The sequence below is a fragment of the Canis lupus genome, chromosome 32 (assembly GCF_011100685.1).
Source record: "Canis lupus familiaris isolate Mischka breed German Shepherd chromosome 32, alternate assembly UU_Cfam_GSD_1.0, whole genome shotgun sequence".
In the NCBI taxonomy this organism is placed as follows: Eukaryota; Metazoa; Chordata; class Mammalia; order Carnivora; family Canidae; genus Canis; species Canis lupus.
This window is the reverse complement of record NC_049253.1, coordinates 15,404,722-15,421,418: the sequence shown is the minus strand read 5'-3', so window position 1 is coordinate 15,421,418 and position 16,697 is coordinate 15,404,722. Positions and strand designations below refer to the sequence as shown.

At 35.2% G+C, this 16,697-nt stretch overlaps 1 protein-coding gene across 6 annotated transcripts in view; it reads right to left on the bottom strand.

Annotated features, from left to right (window-relative positions):
• The window catches only part of CENPE (centromere protein E), an 82,797-nt gene that overhangs the window by 13,951 nt on the left and 52,149 nt on the right, over nt 1–16,697 (bottom strand). For 2 of the 6 annotated variants that reach the window (XM_038581994.1, XM_038581995.1), the window contains 10 exons: nt 15,764–15,922; nt 14,902–15,171; nt 14,136–14,294; nt 13,681–13,971; nt 12,325–12,429; nt 10,177–10,395; nt 7,959–8,156; nt 7,063–7,266; nt 4,999–5,217; nt 2,657–2,842 (listed from right to left, as the gene is read on the bottom strand). In XM_038581994.1, coding sequence (XP_038437922.1) covers nt 2,657–2,842; nt 4,999–5,217; nt 7,063–7,266; nt 7,959–8,156; nt 10,177–10,395; nt 12,325–12,429; nt 13,681–13,971; nt 14,136–14,294; nt 14,902–15,171; nt 15,764–15,922 — 2,010 coding nt within the window. Of the gene's footprint in view, nt 1–2,656; nt 2,843–3,851; nt 3,974–4,998; nt 5,218–7,062; nt 7,267–7,958; nt 8,157–8,549; nt 8,685–10,176; nt 10,396–12,324; nt 12,430–13,680; nt 13,972–14,135; nt 14,295–14,901; nt 15,172–15,763; nt 15,923–16,697 lie in introns of those variants that run through there. The other 4 variants (XM_038581998.1, XM_038581996.1, XM_038581997.1 and 1 more) reach the window with 4 other exon arrangements.

The window sequence follows — 16,697 nt, the reverse complement described above, 5'->3', positions numbered from 1 at the left end:
CAAGGAGCCCGACGTGGGACTCGATCCGGGGTCTCCAGGACTCGATCCAGGGTCTCCAGGATCAGGCCCTGGGCTGAAGACCGCGCCAAACCGCTGAACCACCTTGGCTGCCCACATTGTTGCATTTTATAGAATGTTTATAGTAATACCGAAAAGCAAATGAAAGAAAACTCAAACTGTATAAAGATTTTATGAATACCCTATATTTTGCTTTCTTTCCCCATAGGTGTTATATAATGCCAAAACCCAGAAATAGTTATTCCTGGTATACAGCAAAAATATATCTGTCTCCATAGATGCCTGTATCAATCCAGACAGAATGTGAAGAAATCTGTTGCTTACTTCCTTTCTTGAAATACTTTTACTTACATGAAGAAACTGTAACCACTGTTTTGCACTCTATGCTGTACTGCCCCTGCCCAACTTACTGGCTACTCCACCTTGGTATCCTTTGGTTACTCCTTATCTCTTCCGCATTATGCTCATGCCTTCATCCAATCTCATGACTTATATACTGACAATTCCCCAAACTTACACCACAAGTCTAGAGCTCTCTTAGACTTAAGTATACAACTGCTTTAGTCATATCTCAAGTTGGATGTCCCCAGTACCCATTTCAAAATCATTATGTCCAAAACTTAGTTCTGATTCAGCTCTCATGGTTTCAAACTTGCTCTTCTGACAATCTTTCCCATCTCCATAAATGGCAAGTCCATCCTTCCTGGTGTTCAGGCCAAAAACTCTGGAATCATCTCTGACTCCAAGAAATATGGGAGGAAGGGATGTGTCCCATTTCTGGGCCAGAGCCTTTAAGAGTAGAGGTTTTAAGATGATTTTTAACTTTTCTATCTGTCCCTTTCCTATGAACCAGGGCATGGACAGTTAACAACTTGGCTTTAACCATGCAGATGAAAACAGCACCTGAGGGGGTGGCAGAAAAACAGGAGGGAAGTGAGCCTGTGGAGCCATCTGCCAACCTGGAATTCACACTTTTATAGGAGATAGAGAAATAAAGCTCCCTCTTGTTTGAGTTGTTGCAGTTTGGTTCCCTTTGTTGTAGCAGTTGGTATGTCAGATTAACAAACACACCCTCCTGGATTCTATTTTCAAAGGGCATCTTTTAAGAAATTTAATCGGACCATCATAACCTTTTGCCAAAATCATCTGATGACTTCCCATCTTACTCAAAATAAAAACCAAAGTTCTTACAACAGCCTGTGAGACCCTTTATGACTGGACTCTGCTACTTCTCACCTTATTTCCCACTTCTGTCCCCTTGCTCACTCTGCTCAGGAGACATGGGCTTTGTTTCTTAAACATACCTGCACTATTTGCGATTTCCTTTGCTAAGAAGGCTCTTCTGCTACCACATAGCTCACGCATCCCTTCAAGAAACCTCAGTGGTGTGGCTTTCGTCAGCTCCCCTTTATAAGATCATGTCTGCTTCCCTCATGCCCTCACATCCACCCAGTACCCATATACCCCTCGTCTCGCTTAATATTTTCCTACTGCATTTTCACCATCTGACACAAATATGTACTTGCTTATTTTCTGTCTTCCTAAACCAGAATGTAAGCTCCTTGAAGGAAGGAGGGACTTTTATTTCTTTCCATTGCTGTACACATGACATCTAGAGCAATGACCAACATATGCCAGATATTCAACAGATATGTATCTTGACTGAATAAAAATGTGATTTGACATATTAAATGATTTCTCTCAAAAATTCTAGAGCTTTCCAATTGATTTTCATGGCTTTTAGCTTTACATTTAACAAGATTTTTTTTTTTTTTTACAAGATTGTTTTTTATTGCCTCTCTGTTTCATGTCTTATTGAATGAATCAGAACTTTCAGAACAATGTTAAAATGATGAAAGGAGCAGACATTCTTGACTTGCTCCTAATTTTAACTGAAATGAAGAGATAGCAAACTTAAGTGCTTATTAGGGGTCAGGCTCAAGCAACGGAAGTGTGGGAAGGGCTGGGGCTTTAAAAAAAAAAAAGTGGTAAAGATGTGATGAATGAAGGTGACTTGTTTAACGGCAATCAAGTTCAAAGACAAGCTTTCCTAAACAGGTCAGAGTCAGGCCACAGGCTACCAGGTGGGACTTACTAATGGGATTAAATTAAAAAAAAAAAAAAAAAAACAACAGGGGGCAGCTTGGGTGGCTCAGGGGGTTTAGCATCACCTTCAGCCCAGGGCATGATCCTGGGGACCTGGGATCAAGTCCCACATCGGGTTCCCTGCATGGAGCCTGCTTCTCCATCTGTCTGTGTCTCTTGTGAATAAGTAAATAAAATCTTTAAAAAATAAAAAATAAAAAAAATAAAGGATTTTAAAATTTACTTAATAAATATTTAGATAAGTGGGGTTTTTTTGAAAAAGAAAATTACATTTTAAACTATAAAGAATAATCTTTATATATCTTTTACAAAATAATTTTTCTAGGAATATAAAAATAATAATTTTATATGGAAATATTTTACATGCATTTCATTTCTCAATTTCCACTTGCTTTTTAAAAGATTGAGTACTGAACTTCACGTGTACATAGGTAATAGGAAGTTCAAAGTTCAGACACCCAAATTATCCTCCATTTCAACAGTAAAAGGAAAAAAAAAATCTTGTTATTATAGAATGAGTTCGTTAAGTTACCTGAAGTAATTGGATCCTTTCTTTTGTTTTTTCAAGGCATTTATTTGATTCATTAACTTGCGACTGAAGTTTTGCTATGATGTCATTAGTCATCTCAAGTTCTTTCTGCATCTTTACAATCTTGTTTTCCTTGTGCAAAGCACTTTCTTTAGCTTCATGCAGTGAAGCTTCCAGCTCCTGAATTTTCTGTTAGAGAAAGCACACATATATAAGGTGTGCCAGAATCACAGTATATATAAGTTTAAGACAAAGATGATCATCTATAGATATTAATGTTTCAGACTGCATTAACAAAGAATAGAAGAGAAACCAAATGTCACTCAATTTACACATGTATTGTTTTCTTTATTAGAAGCTGATGATTTTTGGATTAAAAAAGACCCAAATTTTATAATATAAGGTTTAGTGCTTATTTTATTTATGGTTAGTGCAGTGTTAAGCACTAACATTTTAAATTAACATTTTAAATTAACACCACTTAAAGCACACTTGTTAACTGACTCTTTAAGAAATGTACATAGTATATCTTTCCCTTTATTTTTATTACCTGGTTTTTAAATTAAAAAATACAAGTATATAGAAAAATTCAAAGGCATATAATGAAGGGTAAGTTTCCCCATCTCAGAATGTCAGCTGACCCTGTAGCAACCACTACTAAACTCTTTCAACTGTATCCTTCTAGAAACTTTCTAGGCCTATCTGAGCATTTGTGAAATCTATAGTTATAAAAACAGCCATATACACAAGTAGGAACATACTGAGTATACAGTTTTTTTTTAACTTGACAATGTATTTTCCAGATCTTTCCATGACCAACACATATAAATGTCTCCACCTTTTTGTCTTCATGGATACATACTTAGTTTCTTGGTTGTACTATAAATTAGTTAACCCATCAACCACTAATGAACATCTAGGTTATTTCCAGTTTTTTTTTTTTTTTTGCAAGTATAAAAATACCTGAATTTATTTATAAAAAGATTTACTTGTTTTTTGCATGCGCGCACACGAGAGAATGAACAGGAGTGTGTTGGGGGTGGGGGGAGAAGAAGAGGGAGAAGCAGGGAGCCAGATGAGGAGCTCCATCCCAGGACCCTGAGATCATGACCTGGGCCGAAGGCAGGCACGTAACCAACTGAACCACCCAGGTGTCCCCCAAATACCCAAATTGTTTCATATTTACAAGATTACTGACCTACACACATATACAGGTTTTCCTAGAAAACGTCTGTTTCTTTTTGGCCAAAGCAGAGTTTATTTTTGTTTAAATGAGTGAGGAATCCAGATTTATTTTTTTCCAGGTGGCTAACTGGTTGTCTGGAATCAAATATTACATAAATCCTCTTTAGGCTATTGACATTATCAGTTCTCATCCTTACTTGAGTATACTGCTGCTGAATCTCTACTCTGGTCCACTGCTCTATTTGACTATTTCCGTTATCATTACCAAATTATGCTGTGCTACTCTAATTTGGCATAATTACCAAACTCCTAGCAAATGATAATTATCGGATAAGGTATTTCATGGGATCGTTGGAGATGGAATTTCCTTCTGTTTCCTTTTTGCTTTGGTAGATAGGTTTAATATTTCTGCTACTTTTGTCTCCTCCAGCTAGCAAATCTGTAGGGATTAGCAAACCAATAAACTGTACTAGTGATCTTCTAGTTTCCACGGTAATTGATTACTAAACTAGTGGTTGATGTTTTATTGTATTTACTTTGGTAAAAATGATAAATTGTAATTTACTCTTCGGTTCTTCACTAAGTCATTTTGTGTGCTAACAAAATAAAATAGCATATTTGCTTCACAGATTCCCAAGTAAGGCTAGTTGATGAAATAAGTGAATCATTAGAATAAGGTATTGATTCTTGGATACAGGCTAATCTGCAAGGCATTTGTTATATTTTTAACCTCTTCCATTTTAATTTTGATAGAACATTAACCAATATTAAAGACTCTGATGATAGAGAAGAGCTGGACTATTCTTTCCCTTAAGCTACTTCTATAAATAGACACAGATTACAGTTCATGATCAAAGAAATTTATAATGTACTGTAATGGCACCTTAAGAGGTGTATGTATCTCTTAATCAAATTAAGTTATGAGTTACTTATGTTTTATAATTCAAAGGGAAGATGTCATATAGTATACAGTTCTGTAGTTATTTGAGTGATAGCCACAATAAAACTATATTTAAAAAATAAGCCCATCACACACACTAACGTTGTCCATATTTCCTAATACATTTGGTACTATAATTTTGTTCTGAAATATTATATAAAATACATTTTAACTCTGATCAATCTGCAAACTGAAAAGCATCTTATAAGAAATCACATACCTCTGTGGTTAGTTGTGTGGCTCCTGATGTAACATGAAGATTCTTATTGTCTTCTGTGGCAGAATTTACCGGGATACCAGACGTCCGGGTGAGCTTCAAAGTTTGATAGTTTTTAAATAGTTGTTCATTTTTCTCTTTCACTGAATTCAGGTCACGTTCCCATTCTTTGGCTATGATGGCATATCTTTCCTCAAACTCTGTAGATTCATTCATTATAGCCTATTAAATAGTAAAACACCATTATAACACTAAAATCAACTACATGTAAAAATACTATGAAAACTACTAGAATTCTAGGGCAACGCATATGCTGAAATTCATTATTTAGAACATTCTAGAGCAGTACTTTAAAAGAATGTGAACATTCTTTGTGGTTTGCATCAGTTCCTGAAATTTCAGAAGATGCTGGATGTTGATGATGAGAATAAAAGGAGAATAAGGATTGGAGAGGATTTACATTGATTTGCAAGATGATAAATCTCACTTTATTAGATCAGTTGTAACATGAAGAGGAAATCTGCACAACTGTGCAGGTTAAAGTCCTTATGTGTATTATGACATTTATAATGTCATATACAAACATTAACTGACATGTAATGGCAGAGCATATCCAATAAACTTAACAGCAATCTATTTTCCTGCTTCAGTTCAAACCTCAGTGTTTACAGGGAAAAGAATTCACTGACTTTTATAATGAATCTGAAAATCTTGTATTTCTGTGCAGGGAGTAACAGTCAATTAATACTTTATATTGAAGGCATATTCTGAAATTACTCCTATAGCATCTTTTTACTTCTAATTCTTATGGGATATTCTCTTTGCTCTCATCATTAATGCCTTATTGGTCTTATCTACATCTTTAAGGCACTTCTATCAGACTTGGATGCTAAATTAGTTGTGTTCTTGCTGGCATCCTGGACTCTCCTTTGTTCTAGACTACTGCGCTCATACCAGATGAAGTTATCAATTCCTATTTTCAAGGTGCTGGAAGAAGCCATATATCTACACATATCCACTCATCCGCACAGTAGGTATCCCTACTTTCTACCTCACAAGTAGGCCTTCGATATTACAAGAAAAACCCTGATTATACATGGCAATTATCTTATCCAAATATTGGTTTTGATGCTTTTCTCTACTGATTGTGGACTTTATATATATATATATATTTTTTTTTTTTTTGAGGCATCTCGTTTACTATTTTGCTAGCTTGAGGTAGTCAACAAATGGGAACATCCAGAAGAAAACATATTTTGAAAATATTATCTGCATTTCAGTGTGATTTAAGTATAGTTTCCAGATGAAGTTAAAGTCTCAAAAAAGACCTACGCAAACATATGAAACATAAAACCAATCTTAGAAGCTATAATATTGATCTAGTTCCCTTTCCTCCAGCTGCATGATACAACACACAACTTTCTGACCACTGCATATTTTACCAGGATACTTCAGAGAGCAGAATGAATATTCTGATCAGTACAAAGTAAAACAAATTAACAAACTGGTCCTAAGCAGTGTTGGTTCTTATGAATCTGTACACTCTGCCAGTCACTTTGGGAATGAAGATACAAACCACATCTCTGAACCTCAGAGTTGAAGGACCAGTGAGTGCATAAGGTCACCGAGATGAAAATAACATCTCAGTAAAGTCACTAGACAAGTTTTCTATGGAAAGACCACACAGCAGCTGTCTGTAGCCCTGAAATAGGCTCGTATCTTACCCTATCTGAGGCTACTTGGAGAAAAGACTTAATCCCTACAGAAGCAGAGAGAATTGAGAAAGATAATTCAAGATTCTGTAAGTGGAAACTGATTATTATATCCCAAGATTTTGTCTTCTTTACAAGTCTAAGTTGATATTTTAAATTATAACATGTTAGAGGAAGAACATGTTTTACCCAATTTTTTCTCGTTTCATTTTCAAATAACAAAATAAAGTATATACAAATAAATTAAAGAAGCATACTTAAGATTAAGTTGCTCAAAGTCCTTTATAAGAAAAAGGTAGAGAAACTAGAGCAAACAACAAGAAGAATGAGGTAGCATATAAAAATCACTACTTACAATTATTTTGTTATTATAGAAGTTATTCACTTGACAAATATTATCATTTTCTTTCTGGATGCCATTTTTAAGCTTTTCTATATCAAAATGAGTATTCAACCATTCTTCCAAAAACTGGGTTATTTCTCTCCTATTACTTAGCACTTGTTGAAATTCAGTCTTTAGTAAGTGGAAATCATTTTCTGAAAGATCTTTGAGAATTTCCTGTTTGAAAAATAAGTATTGAGTTGTCTGGACATTAAGAAAGTTTTTATCTAAATAGCATACAAATATCATAAAAAGGGGAAAATACCTTACTGAACTCTCATTCTTAATATTTTGAAATAATTCTAATTTATTTTAATTGTATTAGAAATAGAATTCTAATTTACAACCTTGTTCCAATCATAAAAATCTGCCTGTACAGGCTATGTAAGGAATGTCTACAAATTCTGCCTGTTAGAATTGAAAACTCAAAACTATGTGACAAATAATCAGTATGTGAAATGCTTCGGCATGTAGCTTTTCTGTGCACCCAGGCCTTGTATGCATGTTGGTAACTGTTTGCCAGCCTCACACTGCTGGGTGAAAGCCAGATAATCCATGTGGAGTTATAATAAAAATGTTCCTGATTCCCAACCATAGATCTAGGATGTTTTAGAAAGCATTTGGAAACTTATTCTGGGATTCTATGAATTCCTGCTTGTTGGTACTAAATCTATTTTTCTGTATCTGCGGAGTCCTAAAAGGAGGCCACCTAGTCCATTATGTGGCACTCTCTACATCTGGCCAGCAGTCAGCATGCAAGCTATTTTTAATTTTTGGAATATGAAAATGGCTCCAAGCCCATGAAAACGTACCTTCTCTATATGATAAAAAGGCTTAAAAAAATCTAAATCATTTGAAATAACTTATACCTCAATACGTAGATCCATCTTCTGGCTCAATTTGAGGTCCGTTAATTCTCCAGATGGTACATTAAAATCTTGTTGAAGGTGCTGTATTTTAATTACCAGTTCATTGTGCTTTTCCACTTCATCAATAAAAACCACTTCTAATTTATTTATGGATTCATGTTGTTCTTCCTTTATCTTTGTAATCTGGCTTAACACGTACTTTTAAGAAAAACATTAAACAGATTGGGAAATGAACCTTTTAACAACACATTTAGAGGAAGTTTTGAGTACTCAGGACTAAGAAGTGGGATGGCATCTTTTATCTATATCGTCTGGTAAGCTGAGGAAGCAGGAAAGAACATTTCTCTATCCCTAATTTTCTCCTCAGTATCTTGGGAGAATAACTTCCAGACTTCGAGTTCCTTATTTCGGATTCCCTACTGGATACACTTCATGGATGTCCCACAATTACCTCAGATTTGCTGTTACAATGTAACATAATCTCTTTCCCTATAAACTTCCTTTTCTCTTCTCATTTTTCAGTTAATTATACTACCAATCACACAGACTTCCCAGCTAGATGCCTGAGATTCATTTTCAATTTCCTCCTACCTTGACTGGGTGGCCAATGTGGGTATGCCAGCCTCAAGATGTGTTTCTCACATGTAGTTAGTTAGATGTATGACATCAAGGTGACAATTTGAATGCCATTATGTTCCACAGACCTCCTGGATAAATTCTGGGTATCTGATTGCCAAGATTTGTGGAAAAATATCAGGACCTGAGAGGCAATCTACCTAGGAAAGACAGACACCAGCTCCCTACTTCTTCAATTTTCCACTCTTCCTTAACCTCTTATAATTTGGCTTTTCCCTAACCACTCAATTAAAATCACTCTGACAAAGGTCAACAATAAAGTCTATTATCAACAAATTAAGGGCATCTCTTCAGTTCATATTCTGGCTGTTTGAAGAATCTGTCTTGACCACCTCATCTTTGACATGCTGTCCGCCACTGACTTGAGCAATGGCACTTTTGCTTCATTTTTCTCTTGCCTCTTTGACATTTCCAACCTCAAAGCCCTGTGTTGCTCTCTTTTCTGCTACTGGCTCTTGAAAATTGATCTTTTCTAGAGTTCTCTTCTTATCCGAAGGCTCTTATTTTTCTGTTATGCTTTCTGGGTGGCCCTATCATACATATTGTATTATCTAGCATCTCCATGCTGATAAGTTCATACCTTTATCTTTAGTCCTGACAAACCTCAGACTCACAACTAAGTGCCTACTTGGTTTCTCTTCTTGAATGCTCCATCATGGGTATTTCTACCTTACAACATCTGAAACTAAACACCTGATCTCTTCTCCTGCCCTCATCTGCCTTGTTTCTCTTTCTTTTTTGTCAGTTAATGGCACAAACCTGGCTACACCCAAATTCTGGCACTCAATCTAAATGTCTCCCCCTTTACCTCCACTATCAATCACATGAACCTATTATTTTAAATTGCTGAATATTTAATTTCTTTTATCCTACCTATGCCTATAAATCCTTTTCTAGTAGTATGGTCACCTATCTCATGTGGACCACTATAAATTATACTGCCTCTTGTCTCTTCTCTCTGCCACAAACTCATTGCTTTTCTTTCTTTCTTTCTTTTTTTTTTTTTTCCCCATTTGGTTACCATTAGTTTATTAGTTCAACCCTGCTCAGGAGCTGCCGCTGCTGCAAGGAAACTCACTGCTTTTCTATAGTTAAGCAGCTAAGATGGTAATCTGATCATCTCTTGCCACCACTGAAAATAACTGCCTAGTGGCTCCCCATCATCTGCAAAATGAACTCCAAGCATTACTGTTTGAGTCCAGCTTCGACTGTGATCTCGTTTTCTGTAACTCTTTATCTGGTATGTCATACAACCTGCACCTGCTTCTATCACAATACTTACTACCTGGTTCTATGTTTGCTTCATGCACTAGATTGGGAGATACCTGAGATGTTAATGCTATCTGTCTCTTAAGCACCATGATGATATCTAGGCTCACAGGTAGAGCTCAAGTTTTGGTGAATGAACAGATCCTAGATGTACAGTGGATCTTGCACATACTGAGATACACATAACCTTTAATTCAGTAGCAAATATACTAAGTAGCAAATGTGCCAACTCCCAAAGTAGGACCTAAATATACTGATGTTAAAACTAAAATTTATAGCAATATTTAAAAGCTTTTCCTAAAAAAGGTGATACCTGAAATCTCTTGATGATTCTGTGGAATTCCATTGAACATCTTTGGTTTACAGCGAGAAGTTTTTCAATTTGTTTGATTTGTGAATGTGGAAGTGAGAGGTTTGCTTTTATTGTAACTGAAAGCTCTTTTTGGGTTTCAATTTCTTTCTCCAAGTCAAGGGATAGTCTAGTTAAGCACTCATAATGATTATACATCTCTGAGTATCTCTTCAGAAGCTCCTAAGAAAAATTAGAAATCATTCAGTTTAACAATAGTCCTTGTCCTAGAATTGTAACAAGATTTATGCTTTAACATTTTCCGTAGTACAGAAACAAATTAAGACCTTTGTGCTAAAAAAAAAAAAAAAAAGAAAGAAAAAAAAAAGAAACGTTCATTGTTGATTTTGGATTATAGTAATAATGTATGATTATTGTGAAAATTTTAAAGACTTAAATATAACAAACCCAGAAACCACTACTGTTACCATTTTGATACATTTTTAGTTTTTTGCATTCATGATTTAAATGACCACCTACAAAGAGTGAAGACAAATTTGAGTGAATTCAAACTAGTACCTATTACAATTCAAGACCGAATCCTGGCTCATGTTTACAGTAGGCAGTGTGAGTTTGTAGGTAAAACAAGTGACAAAGAATCCAATAGCCGTTTGCCTGCTTGGTGCAGCCTCTTTACACATTTCTATTTATCTGCCTAGCATTTCAGTTTTCTAACTTTTTATCAGAGTTAGAGTTCAGGCTCTATCTAGGGAACTCACTGAACCATTTTCCAACTACAAAATGAAGACTATGGTAACTGCCATGGAGTTTTTAGGGGAAAATAATTATTATATGATACCTGTATCTATGTAATCTATAAAATACAGACATTATGACTTAAGGGAAATAAAATTTTATTTATAAAGATGTTTCTGTAGTCAAGTTTTAAACTTACACCTGATTTCAAATCCTGACTACCAACCTACTAGCTAATGTGACCTTGGGCAACTACTAAACTTCCTCTCCAAGCCTCAGTTTCTCTGTAAGTGGAACAATAAAGAGTATCTCATGAGGTAAGGCACCTGGTATTAATGCAAATGGTAGACACTAAATAAGCCTGGCCTATAAGCTCAAAAAGACTAGAGGCCATGCAGGGGACACTGGTTATTGTATAGGTGGAAGAACACAATAGTTCAAATTGCTAGTCATATAACAAATGACACGTTTAATTCAGGGTGCTAAATAATAAAACAAAGGGCTGCTGACGATGAGTTTCCTTTTTAATAACTTAAGGCTGTTCATTCATCTGGGATGTTGGAAAGGGGATTCCCGCCTTTGGTCTCAGTATGATCAAATTATGGTATGGAACAGCACTGTATAGTCATTCGTTTATACTTTTAAAACATATTCTGATAGGAATGTGCTCAATGATATAAAAAACACACCAAAAAAGTCTTTAGGGATCTTGCCTTCTAAGAGGAAGGACAGTTAAATCATTCCCTCAGTATATATTCACAATCCAACTTTTTCCCACTGCTTTCACTGATACCTCTTTAGGTTGAGCCAGCATCATCTTTGCCTGGATTATTGGAATTAGTTTCCCAAATGTTCTTCCTGCTTCTACTCTCTATTTTTAACACAACGATCAGAGTCATCCCTTTCAAATGTAAGTTAGACTATGTCTCTCACATGGTCAAAAGCCTCCAACAGATATCCATCTCACTCAGAGTAAAACCCAAAGATCTTTCAAGGCCCCACAGCTTGTATCTTCCCCATGAGCTCTCTGACATCATTTCTTATTAGCTTTTCCCCTTCTTGATGTTCCTGGAACCCATCAGGCAGGCTTCTGCCTCAGGAGCTTTGTACTCATCATTTTTTCTTCTCATCCTGTTTTTCCCCCAGACAGCTATGTGACTTAATTCTTTACCTCTTTCAGGTATTTGCTCAAATACCACCTTTCCAATGGGGCCTTAAAATCATACCTCCCTCCCCCCACCAGTTTTGTGTGTTTATGCATATACATATGCATACACATGCACACCTATACTAGATTATAAAGTTTAAAAAAAACACTGAACACTATCTATTCATTCCATAGAGGTTCCTTTGATTCCATTTAGGCCTTTGGAAGGGTACCAATATTCATTCATAATTTTAACATGGGACACTTACTTTTATCCTAGAGCACTTCTCCCTTAGGCTTTCTGTGAGGTGGTGTTTTTCATTACATTGTAACCTTTTTTCATATTTTACTATCTCTTTTTGGTTCTGTTGGTCCTGCATTGATACAAAGAAAAAAATAAGGCTTCAACTATAGCTACATTCATTTATATTTATAACCTCTATATGCTTTTCCAATTACATTTTTTCATGTCATTTCAATAATGGAATTATAAGCTTGCAACTCAAAAACAAAGTTAAAAATGGCCAGAAAATAAATAACAAGAGTACCACTAAGTATTGTAGGGAGTGGCCTCAACTCATTAAGAAAAATCGTGTAAGAACCACATTATTTTTTGAGACAGGATTTATTCCCATAACGCTCAGTCACAAATTTGATTTTAGATTTATATCTGATTCTTACAATTTCAAGTCTCTGAATTGTTGCCAATTAATACACTAGCAAAACCACCTGAAATATATCTATCTATTCAGACTTTTCCCAGCACAATGGAACATAAAATACATATCCTGTTCCTTTTTGTACTTCTGATTAGAAATATAAAACAAAACCTTTTCTCTCATTTATTCACTACACTATTTAGAAGAATCACTGTTTAATAAATATTTGTTGAATGAATTAAATTTTATAAATTTAATTAGGGCCCACATAAGGATGGTTCCCAAGTGTCCATGTTTCTGTTGATATTGCAAATGATAAGGTGTTCTAGTCTTGCTGAATTATGAGAATAAAAGATTTTTATAGATTTTATGCAATTTCTTGTCTGAATTGTATGTTATTTTCTAGAGGGTTCCACTGAGTTTTTTAAGGTGTGATTCTGAATACCTAAAGACAGTCTCACTGGATGAATTTCATTCTGCTGTGTGTCTGGCCGCTTCCCTCTAACTTCACTGAGAAGATCCCATGCCTAAAACTCCATCATAAGGAGACAGAGAGATGGGCACTTAGCTCTTTTACAAATCTAGTCCTTCAAATATTTTTTTATGGAGGATAATGGCATTTCCTGGTTTAAAAACCTTTTTAAAAAATTAAATAGTATGCTTTATGTAAGAAATTTTTTCTTAAAAATAAATAATTAAAATGATATTTCCTGAAAAATATTTTGGCTTCTTTTAAAACTGCATCTTCTATTTGTGTGAAAAATTATAGTAATAGTTATCCTATGATCTTTTACTGTTTGTAGAAATTTCTAAAAAGAAAAAAAACCCACAAACAACCCTCCTCTCCCCCCACAAAACAAAAAAGGCAAACAAACCCCACACCACAACAAAACCAAATTATTCCCCTTTTTGAAAAAGCTTGATTCTTATAAACAGTTACTAGATAAGGGAAGATTCTGGACTCACGCTAGCTATCATCTCTGTTAAGGTTTCTCTGAATTGGTCTCTTTCCATTTTGAGAGACTCTTTTATCCTCCTTAGCTCATCTCTTTCCTTAGCTATAATTCTTTTTTCTTCAAGGCATTTATGAAGTTTCTTTGTCAAGTCTAAGTTATCCATTTCCACACTTTGCATAGATAAGTTCTGGGCCTCAAACTGTTGCTTCAATTGTTCCATTTTGTTTATATTTTTATGAGTTTTATTGACATCTTCTTTCATTTTGAGAAGTTGAAGCTCTTTTTTCTGAAGTTCTTCTATCTTGAGATCATTATAAAACAAGTTAGAATGTGAACAGAATTCCTTCAAGGAAGGAAAATAGTGTCTACTGGTTATATGTATATCTCTATATCTGTATCTATATCCTTTCTTATTCCACAAATGATTGTGGGCAGTTACTCCTCAAAGAACAAAACAACACATACCTTTTTCTGTAACTCATCTTTAGATTTATTTAAATCCTTTTGGATATTTGAAATCTGAGTTGTCTTTTCTGAAACTCTCTCTCTGAATTTATCAATAGTTTCTTGGTGTTCTTTCAAATGCAAAAGAGCAATTTTTAGTTCTTGTTGTGTTTCCAAATCCTTTATTAGAAGAAATTGAGAAATACCATGGTATAAAGGTACATTACCTTTTCTTAATGATGTAATAGTTAACCAAAATCTTTAAAAATGCACGCTCATAGTTCAAAAAACAAGCACACCACCTCCAGATTGGAACCGTACAGAAGGACATAAATGAAAGTCCCTGTCCCTAGCCTCATCTATCCTCGTTGGGCTTCCTGGTGAACTCGGTCAGTGCTTTCGTCCCTTTCATACCACTTGGACATCATTCTAAATCAGTACACTATGTAAAAAGGGCCCCATTCTCATGCTTATGAGTAATCCATTATACAGGTGTACCCCATTTAGCCTGGTGGACAGTTGGATTGCTTCTAGATTTTCGTCAGCACTAACAATGTTGCAGTGAACGCTATTGTATTTCTGCCCCAATGTGCGCATATATTGGTAGGATAAATCACTACAAGTGGAATCACTGTAGCAGATATATATGCTGACAAATCTTTAATAAGGCATTGTGAAACTGTCTCCCTAGAAGGTTTTAACATTTACATGTTCAACAGTACTTTAAAAAGAAAGCTTCTTGTACTAAAAACATGTTTACTGGGTAAGTAAAAAGAGCACAACTCACTCTGGCTATGGTTTCCTGTAGGTTTGTCTTGAGCTGGTCTCTCTCCAATTTCAGATTATCTCTTTCTTGCATTACAGATTTCATTTCTTCAAGGTTTTCATGAAGTTTCTGAGCCAAATTTAAGTTCTCCATTTCTATTTTATCCAGAGTTAAACTTTGGCCCTTCAATTGTTTCTTCAATCGCTCTATTTCAGACGTCTTTTTCTGTGTCTCACTGACATCCTCCTTTAGCTTAAAAAGTTGATGTTCATTTGCCTTAAGTTGTTGAATCTGAAGGTAATCATAAAATAATGTGTTAGGACACAGAGTTTTTAAGAGAAGCATAAAGAATAGTGTCTAAATTGATTAAGACAAGTCTTCCTATGTTGCTCATTAATATCCTGCCTAATTTCATACAGAATTTTTCTTTTGAGGTACATTAATCTTAAGTATATAGCTTAATTACTCTTGACACATGTATACATATCTAGCACCGCTATAAGGTTCCTGTATGCCCCCCCACAACTAAACACTGTTCTGAACTTTTTTCATTCTAGATGAATATTGCCTGCTTTTGAACTTATAAATCACAATAGATTTATCCATTTTCCTATAGATAGGCACTTCACTTGTTTTCCATTTTTTGCTGTTATGAGTACAGAACTGTTATGAGCATTCTTGCACATAGCTATGTAGAAGTATGCATTTTTTTTCTCTTAGGTATATACTCAAGGAATAGAAATGCTGAGTTATGGGTAGGTATATGTTCAGCAACAGTAAAGAACTGTTAAGATGTTTTCCAATGTGGCTAAACCATTTTACATCCCCCAAAGGAGTTTAGGTACAACTAAATCAAATATCCAAGCAAGCATATTCTCCATACCTTTTCTTGTAATTTAGCATTTGAATTTTCTAAATCCATTTGCATATTTGCTATTTCATCTGTCTTCTCAGAAACAAGGCCTCTGAGTTTATCAATAGTTTCCTGGTGCTCTTTCACATGCATGCAAACAATTCTTAGTTCTTCTTGTTTTTCCAGATCCTTTGTCAGAGAAATTTTAAGAATGGTGACACAGGTTAATGCTATTTTTTTTTTCCTAAAAGTGACCCATTTCCTTAGTAAAAATAATAAAACTATTACTTCTTACTCTCCAACTTTGTTATTAGAAACTTATAAATTTTCCCTGCCCTCACCTCTCCACGACCTAGTCTTACTTTTGAAAAGCAAACACATGATATATATACTATTCTACAGCTTGCTTTTCCCTCTAAGATTTGAATAACCTGATTTGGAAGCCCAAATCAATTTCTTCTTTTTAATGTGTTGCAGAGTATTATGACATATCGCTCATATTTACTGAGTTTCCTTCTGATGGACATTTAGCTTGTTTCCCACTTTTTATTACAAATTGCTACAATCAACAACCTTGTGTGCTTGTGTACATACATAAATATATATGTAGGATGAAGTCTACAAAGAAAATACTGGTTACAGGGGCGCCTGGGTGGTGCTGTTGAGAGTCTGGCTCTTAGTTTCAGCTCAGGTCATGATCTCAGGGTTGTTGAGATGAAGCCCCATGTGGGGCTCCAAACTCAGTTTGTTAGGACTTTCTCTCTTGCTCTGCCTGCCTTCCCGTGCTCGCTCTCTCTCTCTCTCTTAATAAGTAAATAAATAAAAAGAAAATAATGGTTACAGAATTTAACACTTTTAGAACAATACCAAATTACCTGCCTGAAAGGTTATCAGTTCACTCATATCTATGGTGCCACTTATGTCAAAGAATGGTTCACCGTTATCAGGAAAACATCATGTTTAC